This window comes from Mytilus edulis, chromosome 2, assembly GCF_963676685.1.
Source record: "Mytilus edulis chromosome 2, xbMytEdul2.2, whole genome shotgun sequence".
NCBI classification, from domain to species: Eukaryota; Metazoa; Mollusca; class Bivalvia; order Mytilida; family Mytilidae; genus Mytilus; species Mytilus edulis.
In genome coordinates, this window is record NC_092345.1 from 16445868 (window position 1) to 16458079 (window position 12212).

Below are 12212 nucleotides of genomic sequence, written 5' to 3' on the forward strand. Positions count from 1 at the left end.
CCACTCGCAAATCATTTTCTATTTTCAGTGGACCATGAAATCGTGGATAAACTCTAAAAATTTGGCATTAAAATTAGAAAGATCATATCATAGGGAACATGTGTACTAAGATTCAAGTTGATTGGACTTCATCAAAAACTACCTTGACCAAACACTTTAAACTGAAGCGGGACAGACGCACGGAAACACAAACGAACGGACGAACAGAAAGAATTGACACACACACCAGAAAACATAATGCCCCTCTACTATCGTAGGTGGGGCAACAACAGTACGAATATTACATCATTTCTATGTTTTCGTGGCATCTGCAGCTAACATTTTCAATAACCTTGATCTATTTGAAAAATAGATTTTCTTGAAATTATTGATGTTGATGAATTCGAAAGCGAGGCAAGTTTTCATATACACCATGCTTAATGTAATAAGAAAAAAAACATTAAACGTAATTTAAATCAAATTCATTTTTTTTTCAAATTCAAGTATTTATTGCCATATCAACTTTAAACATTAAGTTTGTGACATACATAATAAGTAAACAATATAACTATTATAATTCAATTGTACTTTATTCAAATAAGCTTAATGTTGTTACCGTATACATTCCATAGTTTGTTGTTTATCAAAAATACATTGAGTATAACAGATATGAAAACAGTTTGTATCTTGGAGCAATTATACGAATGGTGGTTTAAAGCTCATTAGATTTAAATCAAAAGCCTTTAGCAGTCTCAAAGTGCATACAAATTACTTAGAACAAACAACACACGTAAGTTCGGCATTATCGATATAATTGGGACATGATAGTGTTCCACATTTTCCTTCTACTGGATACACGAATGCATTATCGGAACTACTATCCGTTGACAGGGGTGCGTCTCTGTCCAGACACGCGTATCCCTTTGAAGTCGCAGTTACTCCTGCAGCTATTTCAGACATTAGGTAACCAGTATATACAACTGTCCAACCCGTTGGGCACGTGTTTGTTGCTGCTTGCATGAAAACCGCAGGATTTGCTAAAATCTGGCAAACGGCGCAGTCAACAACATAACCATTTTTACTAGTATCAAAAGGAGACGTCGCATCACTAGTGTCTAGCCCAAGCTGAATTCCGTAAAGTTGTCCCCTTTCTGATTCGGCGGAATCCGATTCATCACCTGTGTAAGACGGTGTGGTTGGCATACAAAGGTAGTCACTACCAGATCCTGCTGTACCTTGAGGTCCACCAGCCATAATGCCTTTCAATTAAAAAATGTCATTCTGGTAAACATATATTTATCATCTATTCGTTTTCTTTAGTTTATGAAATTGTAAAACTAAATTATGATTTAAAAGGTTGATTGGAGTAGTCTTTTTTTTAAACTTTAAACTTAAGAAACATTTGAAGATTTTTAACCTAATTTGACGTCTAATGTTCAGTGTAACGGAGTATAGAACGTTTGACATGAAAATAACATAAAGAAAAATCTTGACTAAAACAAATATCATTTAATAAAATCATGGGTCTTTTTTTAATTCTTGAGTAAATATTTGAGCAGTTCAAGATATCATAATACTAGTTGTGACATTATAGATTTCATTTCCCTTGTCATAGGGAGATATGAAGGTGTGCCTTTCGAGGGTAAACAAATCTTTGTATGTCTTCTATGCCAATTGAAATGAGTGTTTCAATCCAATATAAAATAATGAGATGTGCTATAATTGGCAATGAGACAATTATCCACAAGAGTTCAGAAGAAGTGGATGTTGGAAATTAAAGGCATCCGTACGACCTTCAACCATGCATGAGAAAAAAACAATAGAGTATAGTTGGCTATAAAAGTCCCCGATATTAAATATCCGAAACAATTAAAACAAGAAAACCAAGGGCTGACTTCATAACAAAAACAATTTCCGAAAACCAAATATGACTGACATAAACAAGCGACAACTACTGGACTACAGGCTCATGGTTTGTGACAAGCACAAAAATATGCGACAGAGTGAATCGATAGTCGCGATGTTTAGAGGTGTCTTCGATGTCACGTGACAGAGTGAATCGATAGTCGCGATGTTTAAAGGTGTCTTCGATGTCACGTGACAGAGTGAATCGATAGTCGCGATGTTTAGAGGCGTCTTCGATGTCACGTGAAAGAGTGAATCGATAGTCGCGATGTTTAGAGGTGTCTTCGATGTCACGTATGGTATAACTATAAGCTATTAAACATAATATATAGTGGAATAATACTTTTTCGAACAGGTAGGTGCAAGTGACAAGTTAAAACTAGTTTTTACTATGAATATCTTTAAACCAACCCATTTTTTTTTACATTTGTAGTTTAACATCTTATATTGTACATTGAGTTTAAGACAAAAAAAAATGTATAATATACTTTATCGCTATTTTGTGCATTTTTCCTTTGATCTTTTTTTGTGATAATTTTCATATCATGCTTCTCGCTTGAGATGGAAAATTATCGATAGAAACTAAGCATGCACGTGGGGTTGCTAACGAAACTGACATGAAATTGACAACGTCGTCATAGGTAAAATAGCGATAAAAAGATTATCATTGTTCATCTCAACTCGATTGCCTTTCTCGCTTTTGCCGTCCCGGTTGAGATGATCACTGATAATCTATAAATATATGCTATAGAATACTTTACCTGAGTATAATAATTGAGCGGTTGATCCACACGTTGTACTTCCCCAATGTGTATACACTTGTCCTGTTACTGTAAATAAAATATGTGTTTATAAATGAGGGACAGCATTTTCTAAAAACAAAACACAAAGAAGGAAGCATTGCATAGATATGATTAATTGTACTGTAATTAATAGATAAAGAGATGTGGTATGAATACCAATGTGACAAATATAAAGGATTAGGTTCGATGAGGCCTTTAGGTGGTCCCTATTTCTACTTCTACTTCTAGATCTCAACCTAAACCTCAACCAAATACGACACTGTACTTGAAAATGATGCAGGATTAATATGAAAACACGCATTTGATAACACTACAGACAGTATCAAAGCTCATAAAAGTACTTGGTATGAAATATTACTATTTGTTATAAATGTATAAGCATTCTTATTAGACGTCACACATGTAGCTTTCGTGATGATTTCCCATGAAAATTCAATAAAAATATATAAATTTCCATAATTTTTTTGGACTAGGAACACGGACGTCGACAAAGTAAACGTCTGTTAACATAATGCTTCGCGGATATATAATTTTACATATCTGGCTTTAATAAAAAGTGTGTCGAAGTTAGCGCTCTATATTTCCTAGACAAAAATCCAGATAGAAATCCAGTCAATTTTGTGAAATTTCAACCAAAATCTCTTCTTATGACCTATTTGGGTTGTAAATCTTAAAGCTTTATAAGAAAAACTGTACAAAATAAGATTTATTTCACTTTATTACGTGTGTTTTTCGTCAACTTTAATTATTTTCTTTTTAATGTGAAACAACGGACATACTATTTCACGACCACATATGACATTTACGGAACTTGCTCCTTTCAATTACATACCATGCAACATTTTATATGGACAAGGATTTTCGAAACTAAAGGACACCACAAGAAAAATAATAATTGAAAAAAAAAATGATATAAAACACGGAATTAATGATGATCATATATATATATTCATATCATTCTTATATGATTTGCACATTAGAGAATACGTTGATATGATTGGTTGACAGGACTTCCGGTAGTTGTTCTTGACTTGTTTATTTTTCGATAAACAACGTTGACCGAACTTCTTTTACTAAAAGTTTTAGTAACCAATGTAAACAAGATGGCGACGATAATAACATGTTTTTTGCGGTAATAACAAAATATATTGATGCGCCAGGACAATTTAATGTCACAAACATACAATTCACGTGTGATAAAGGTTACAAAGGTGGAAAATAAATTTCTTATCCTTTATTTTAAAGAATTAAAAGTATTAAACGCCTTTTTAAAAGTGATTTACTGGTGTATAAATTGGACCAAGTTTCTCACAAACATATCATAAAAGTCCTTCCGACAAATTTGTATAGGCACTACCTGAATAAAAACTATAGAGTTCCAAATATCTGACAAAAAGTCTAAAACATGATTAGCGAATATCCTTAATTTAAATTTTCAGAATCTAAGGTATTCTGACGGGTAAAAAAAATCAAAAAAAAGTATTACTTTTGTCACGCGAAAAAATCTACATCGGATCGTATATAGCTACTTTTTATATAAAACAAAAACATTGGAGATAATTTTATTTTATATTATGTTACCCAACACTTTAACTAAAGTAGATGTTGTTCGTTCAATTTTCATGAAAATTTTGTAAAAATATTTACCTTGATCCGTTGACAAATATGTATAAACTTCAAGAAATTTAAAACACACAAACAGGAATAATTTCGTTTGATATATAGCAATTTGATAAACACTTATTTTGAACATTGAGAAGCTTGATTTGTTTTACTAATAGCATGTGATTATAAACGTCCAGCTTATTTTTAAAGAATTAAGTCCCTTGAGCGTTCTGAGCCAAAACGGATCAGGAATAGTATTTTTTCGCTCATCTATTTGTGTTTTACTTGTAGAGCTACACACGGCTATGTATTACCTTGTGTACAGCTGTAAGCAACTGATAAACTCTCACTGCCAGTCGGGCTACAAGTGGAACCTGGAAACGTAGCCGATCTTACACTTATCAAACAAGTTACTTTATTGTTACAGCTAGACTGGACAATAGAAAATGCATTTACGTCATAACAATTATTCGCGGTATCGCCATAAACGGCCTTTGTTATTGTTATGTATTGCCCGGCATCACATAATAGCTCTGCCGCATCTGCATTTGGTGTTGTTGTAGTTTCAGTAGCTGAAATGAAATGGAAAATGATTGAAAAATAACACTTTAACGAACTATGTATAAGATTGTTTATTTTTGCATCCTTTCGAGATAATTGTAATCAATGGATTTTTCATATGAACATCATGGGAAGGAATTGGTGTTCATAAAAAAAATTAGTTTTAATCAAAAGATTTATGTCATTAAAAGATTTGAAAAAATTAAGCAGTACACACACTACACATAAATTTGCTCTCTCTGCCAATTATATTATGCATAATAATTGTCGGCAAAAGAACTCATACAAATATATTTCTATGGGTCATTTACGGCATTGACAAATTATACTATTGAAGATATGAGAAGGACATTACATCTTTTAAAGTCTATTTGCAAATTCCTTCGGACCAAAAGAGTCAACAGATTCGAATAAGGGACTCGATCATTAATTTGATAATTACAGACGACAAACTCAAATTGGATAAGTTTAATAAATTATTCTTATTAATAGATATATGTACAAGTATCACGGCTTATCCTTTAATTTGATTGATAAACTTATCAGGGATATGAGCCTACATGTACAAAATGTATGTATTCTGTGAACAAAAACAAAGATAAAAAAGTAATTAATGTTAGAGCTAATTTCCTAATGTTTGTAGACTTTTACAACTTTGGTTGGCTTGCTTTTATATTATATTTAAATTTGATTGGATGTTATCTCAATTACAATTTTGTGTCTCTGTTGTGTCGTAGTTCTCTTATATATGATAAGTTTCCCTCAGTTTTAGTTTGTAACCCGGATTTGTTTTTTCTCTATCGATTTATGAATTTTGAACAGCGGTATACTACTGTTGCCTTTATTTGTAATATACAAACAAATCAAGCAAGCTAACCAAAGTCTTGATCTACATGCATACGGTCTAACATCCCATTGTTATATGGACTAATGGAACACGTCTTGTGATTGACTGAAAGTTTTTTCGTCTATCAGCTCAAAGACATAATTTTGTTATGTGAATCAAATTACAAGGAAATACTACATACTATTTTTTTCCGGTCTATTCGAAAAAAAAACTCAAACACATGGTGCACACTTTTAAATAATCGGGTTATTCAGTGTTTACCACAATTTTAATGTTATTTCTTCAAAGACAGAAAAAAAAACCATTACAGCTATTCCTCAAATACTTTTCTTAAATATTTTTACTATTTCACATACACACATGATTGTAAAATACATTAGGCCTATTAACTTGAGGGTATTTTGCTTATTAAGGGGACAATCTATTGGAATCATCATCTGCCATTGCTAATTACAAATTTATTATAGTACGCTCGTTTGTTAGGTCAGAAACAAATTATGTCACAAGTGTGGTCATTTCTATTTACAAGGGGTCTAAAATAATATTGATCGATTTGATTACCCCGAACAGAGCATGACATTCTCCAAACACTAGCTTTTAACATAAATCTAAACCAAATCATATCGGTAGTTGTTATTTTTAGAAAAATATGGAATTGAGAATTATTTGATATGACACGTGCATTTCTCAGACCTATAGACATTTCTTAAAGAATACACTTACCACTAACACAGTCATACTTGACTTTCAGTTTTTCATTAACGTTAGCTGCACATGTGCTCACAAAAGTTGATTTTGCAACTGGTAGATCATAACTTGTTTTTCCGTTTGCAAGTCCTTGCACAACTATAAGTGCAGTGGAATCACCACAAGAGCCCTTTTCATAGGTTGCCTCCGTGACACTGACAACTTGTCCATCACTACATCTGAAATATGCAACTTTTCCATTCTTTACCTTCAGTGTTATTGCATCTGAAAACAAATTTTACCATTAAGTAATTGTATTCAATCTAATAATGGGAAATGCAACATTATAACATATTTGTGTCATATTTAATTAGGGTCCCTTTAAACCACGAATATACCTCGACAATAATAAGGCAACGACCATTCACGACCATTCATCTTTTGTCGGAGGAAAGGGGGATCAGGAACGAGACTATATTTTGAAACTTATAATCTTGTTCCCTAATTCTTGAACAAAATGAGAATCAAACAATACATTTATATATATATATATATAAAAGTGATGAAAGGCCGGTGCCTTACTATATATATATATAAGCTAGTCGAAACGTTCAGCCATAATCTTAAGTAGCATAAATAAAAAATGTAGATGGTTGAGCGGAAATACAAAGTAGATATCGGAGTAGGAATACAAGGTTAATGAAGGAGCGGGAATACAAAGTAGATATAGAAGCCGCAATGAAACAGTAGATGTAGGAGCAGAAATGCATAAAAGATAGTGGAGCGGGAATATAGTATGAAATTCAAAACAGTGTAGCTGTGGCCATTGATTGACCCATCAAAATCATCCATTGACTGGGACAATTTACGTGAACGTTTGTCTGTAACAACCACTGTTCATGACGTACCTACGATAGACATTTAAACTGTGGGGTCACCAAAGGTTTCTTAACGCCTTTAATTATAAAATAATTCGAAAAATTAATCAGGAATAAACTTTGTGTTTTGATTTATATAATTGATATAAATCAAAATATCGTGTTATTTCTGATTAATTTTTCGAATTACTTTATTTAGGTTTTGAGAACCTTTGGTGACCCCATAGTTTAAGTTTCTTTAAAAAGTACATAGTGAGCATTGGTCGTTACATACAAACGTTCACCTAAATTGTCCCAGTCAATGAATGATTTTAATGTGTCAATCAATGGCCACAGCTACACTGTTTTGAATTTCATACTATAGTAGATGAAGGAGCGGGAATACAAAGTAGATGTAGGAACGGGAATATAAAGAAGATGGTGGAGCAGGAATACAAAGTATACATATGGTTGATCGGGAATAGAAAGTATATGAATGAGCGGATATACAAAGAAGATGTTAGAGCAGGAGTACAAGATAAACGAAGGAGCGGTAATACAAAGTAGATATAGAAGCCGCAATAAAACAGTAGATGTAGAAGCAGAAATGCATAAAATAAAGTGGAGCGGGAATATATAGTAGATGAAGGAGCGGGTATACAAAGTAGATGTATAGGAGCAGAAATATAAAAAAGATGGTGGAGCGGGAATACAAAGTATATGGTTGATCTGGAATAGAAAGTATTTAGATGAGCGGGAATAGAAAGTATATGGATGAGCAGAAATATAAAGAAGATGGTGGAGCGGGAATACTAAGTATATGGGGATCGGGAATAGAAAGTTGGTGGATGAGCGGGCATATTAAAGATTAATTAGATGTAGACATGGGAACAACAAATAAATGAAGGAGCGGTAATAAAAACGTAGATGTAGGTTCAATGCTTTCTCCGGCGTTTACTTGTCTTTTGGGTTGCTGTTTAAATAACATAAAGCATGATTCTCAGATTGTACATTTATATTTTACTAAATACTAAATCGTTGTGGGGACATATAAATATTAATGTACTTACATACAGAAAACGCTTGTAGAAAAACTGCTGTTACAAGAATCTCTCTCCACATCTTTCTACTTTAAAAAACAAACAATTATTAATAGATGTAGGAAGATGTGGTATGAGTGCCAATAAGACAACTCTCCATCCTAGTAACAATTTATAAAAGTAAACCATTATAGGTCAAGGTACGGCCTTCAACACGGAGCCTTAGCTCACACCGAACAGCAAGCTATAAAGGGCCCAAAAATTACAAGTGTAAAACCATTCAAACGGGAAAACCAACGATCTAATCTATATCAAGTATGAGTAGGTCATTTTCCAATCCCGATGTTTTAAGTCATAATTGAATGCAAGATAATCTCTCTTTCCTAATGGAACAACCCCGATTTTTTTCAATAAAGTTGAATTTAATCGCTGCATGAAAATTGCAATCGATTTACCGTTATCGATACAAAATTCCAGAACTTAGTTTCCTTAATCGATTTCCTTAATTGTAGGATGCTACTAACAAAGAACCAATTGTTTCTTAAAGACTCGCTGTCGAATGTTTTACCATTGAAGTATTATATTGATCTAGTCATTCCAATTATATTTTTCTTACAGTTAATATACATTCGACATATGAACTGTTGTTTGAAGCATAAAACGTTTAATTGAAATTTTTCCGTGTACTATAAAATTGAGAATGAAAATGGGGAATGTGCCAAAGAGACAACAATCCGACCATAGAGCAGACAACAGCAGAAGGTCACCAACAGGTCTTCAATGCAACGAGAAATTCTCGCACCCGGAGGCGTCCTTCAGCTGACCCCTAAACAAATATATACTGGTTCAGTGATAATGAACACCATACTAAACTCCAAATTGTACATGCATTTACCTTAGAATTCACTTATGAAAATGTGGCTAATTTGAAATTCACCAGCGAAAAATTTGGAGAATAAAAAAGACTCAGTCTGGCTAATCTCCAATGTATTTTTTTTCCAATCTTCAAACTCTTGTGAGATTTGAATATCAAACGAATTTAAGGGAGCTACCATTTGATTTTTATGGGGGGGGGGGGGGGCTAGGATGAAAAATGTTGTCCTGCATTTTTTTTTAGCTGTAATCTCGGTCCTGCCTTTTTATTTTTCACTCTGTTCGGTCCTGCCTTTTTTTTTTTCAGTTTATCCTGACTTTTTTTACCTAAATTGTCGTCCTGACTTTTTTTTTTTTGCAAGTGTCTCATCCTGCCTTTTTTTTTTTACTCGAAACTCCTGTCCTGCCTATTTTTTTCAAATTTCATCCTAGCCCCCCCATAAAAATCAAATGGTAGCTCCCTAAATAAATATTAAAACCCATGAATTAAAAAAAATTAATATACAATGTTATTATAACCTTGCTATGCACAACAGTTTTCGTTTCTTTTATAAAAATATGTTTTTTCTATCTAGAGTACGAAGTAAACAACTAACCAACAATCTTAAAAGATACCGACACTGACGGAGGCTTTTTGCTTTGTTGAAATACTTTTACTGTTCACACGTTTATCTGTTTCGTTCAAAATTTTGAAATAAATAAACTCATCGTAGATACTAGGAATAAAAATTTATTATATTTACGCCAGCCGTGCGTTTCGTCTACTTAAGACTCATCAGTGACGCTCAAATAAAAAAAGTTAAAAGGTTAAATAAAGGACGAAGTTGAAGAGTATTGAGCATGTTGAGGACCAAAAATTCATAAAAGTTTTGCCAAATACAGCTATTACCGAGATAAAATTGAAAATAATGAATATATTTGTATCTAACTGACATTACTTATCTTGAGCTCCGACTGTATAAAGGGGAAATACATTCTAGTTTAGTCTTTTATTATAAATATAAATGTTCTAATTTGTTTTAGATACAGTCTACCCGAATTGTAGTTTTCATCCACCTACTGTATAAGCATTGGTAACATAGTCATAATTAGAATTTGACATGCTGTTGTCAGAAATTCTAGATATTACAGATAAGAATTTATTGGAAATTGATTCTGACTAAATTCTAAATCGGAATTTCGTGAATTATATCCAAACAAAAAGTTAGATACTAATTTCGAACTCACCACTGCATCTTCCGAGATAGAAAAAAAACCCACCAAAATATCCCAAAAACTATATACACACAGATTTTTTTACAAGCAATAGCGATTTGCTCTAAGGAGCATGCATGCATGTTAAATATACCTTATGAATATGTATAAAGATACTTTTTATGAATTATATTATGAATAAAATACACTTACTCAGAGCTGTCACTGCACAATATATCTGGACATCAATATTAAAACTGATATTTATAATTTTCATATATGTATCCTTTTATAAATTACATAAGCGGGTTGTTATAAACTTCAAAATCCTTGTCTGTCGGATATATTAAGCCATTGACAACAGGAAATGTAGGATAATTTTCAAATGGCAGACCGTAAAAGGATCTCTTTTTAACGCTTAGACTACGTGTATTTAGTTATCAACATTTTGAGTTTGAAATATTGGTGAATGGAGTTGTATTTTTAACAAATTTATTTTAATGTATAGATCTTTTATTTCGTTATGTTCTAATGTGAATTTATATTAGACTGAATTTTTTCAAACGCTTGTTAAGAAAATGATTGAAATATTTCCCAATGCATCTTAAGCCAGCAAATTTAACCACTATCCATTTATCGACTCTGTAGGCAAAATTAACGCCATCGTTTTCATTTCTGTACTTTTCTGGTTGTGTTGTTTAAAATGACAATTAAAAAATTTGAAGTCGCATTTCATTAAAAACGAGAACAGGCGGTCGATATATAGAGATAGTAAGTTGAAACATTTCCGCGGGGTTTCTATGACATGATTATAAGTATTCCCACAACAGTTACATTCAATGATTGATGGCACATGTTCTTGTAAGCATCGACCTTTTTTTTTCTTTTTTTTTTAAAGAAAATCACGATGGAAGCCCTGATATACCATGTCGACTGGGAAATAATAATAATATGTACGCAATTGCTGCAAGAATTTCTACTTTAATCAAAGAGGAAAGTTTAAGAAAAAAATCCAACAATTTAACAAAATAGTCATGCTATATTGCGACAATGGTAAAGATCAGATAAAATTATTTCTCCACTTGCATTCGTAAAGGAAAACAAGGGGCAAGATATATTTTTTCATGGTGAAGCTCAAAGCAATAGAAACAGCTCCTGCTTCCGTTCTTTATCTCAGAGTTAAAGCTGTGATTCAACAAAATAGAGGAAAGCATATATATCTGAAAGTTCAAGGCAGTCCTAATTTTAGAGTAATTAATTGCTAGATGACGATAATGGTTTATTACTACAACTCGTAATTACAGTATTAAATGCATTCTAAATAATATTTCAAAAGAAACACTCATGTCAAATTAGTTTAAAAAAAATATAATTAAAAACGTCATCTCAAAAAAGACAAACTTAATGTCGTGAGGCGGATGAACAATATCCTGGTTATGGATTAAACATATAGTTATGACCATACATTATTACCAACTTATAAAGTAATACCCGGACAAACAGCACGACCGCATTGTCCGCACTGCTTCACATCTTCATCTGTTTTTATCATATATATATATATTTTTTATAGTTTGCCAAAATTGATTCAGTATTTACTTTTATAAGATGTCATTGGATTGTTTCAGACCAAATGTATCATATCTTAAGCACAACTAGGCAAACATTTTGCACGTCTAGTTCTTTTATAATATCAGACCTTGAATTTTTACCTTGACTTAGTTTTCTATTCTTTAGACCAAGGACCTCAAATCAACAGACCCTATGTCTCTGTCCCTTATGGTTTAATAGTTACAAACGATATAACTTATTTCAAATGCATTAGAGGAAATAACTTTCATATAGAGTTTTCGTATCGCTT

At 32.5% G+C, this 12212-nt stretch overlaps 1 protein-coding gene across 1 annotated transcript; it reads right to left on the bottom strand.

The window, feature by feature from the left end:
- Positions 1-550: 550 nt before the first annotated feature.
- Positions 551-10591, bottom strand: LOC139511575 (uncharacterized). Its single transcript, XM_071298418.1, has 6 exons — positions 10565-10591; positions 8315-8373; positions 6424-6672; positions 4607-4864; positions 2646-2714; positions 551-1238 (listed from the first exon to the last, which is right to left on the bottom strand). Exons 2-6 carry the CDS (start codon positions 8364-8366, stop codon positions 748-750), a joined length of 1119 nt encoding a protein of 372 aa, XP_071154519.1. The 5' UTR covers positions 8367-8373; positions 10565-10591; the 3' UTR covers positions 551-747.
- Between the last annotated feature and the right edge of the window lie 1621 nt (positions 10592-12212).

Coding starts and splice junctions, on each gene's coding strand:
- LOC139511575 (XM_071298418.1), bottom strand. CDS start 8,366: ATGTGGAGAGAGATTCTTGTAACAGCAGTTTTTCTACAAGCGTTTTCT. Junction 6,673..8,314: donor TCTACAAGCGTTTTCTGTAT/GTAAGTACATTA, acceptor ATTTGTTTTCAG/ATGCAATAACACTGAAGGTA. Junction 4,865..6,423: donor CAAGTATGACTGTGTTAGTG/GTAAGTGTATTC, acceptor ATTTCATTTCAG/CTACTGAAACTACAACAACA.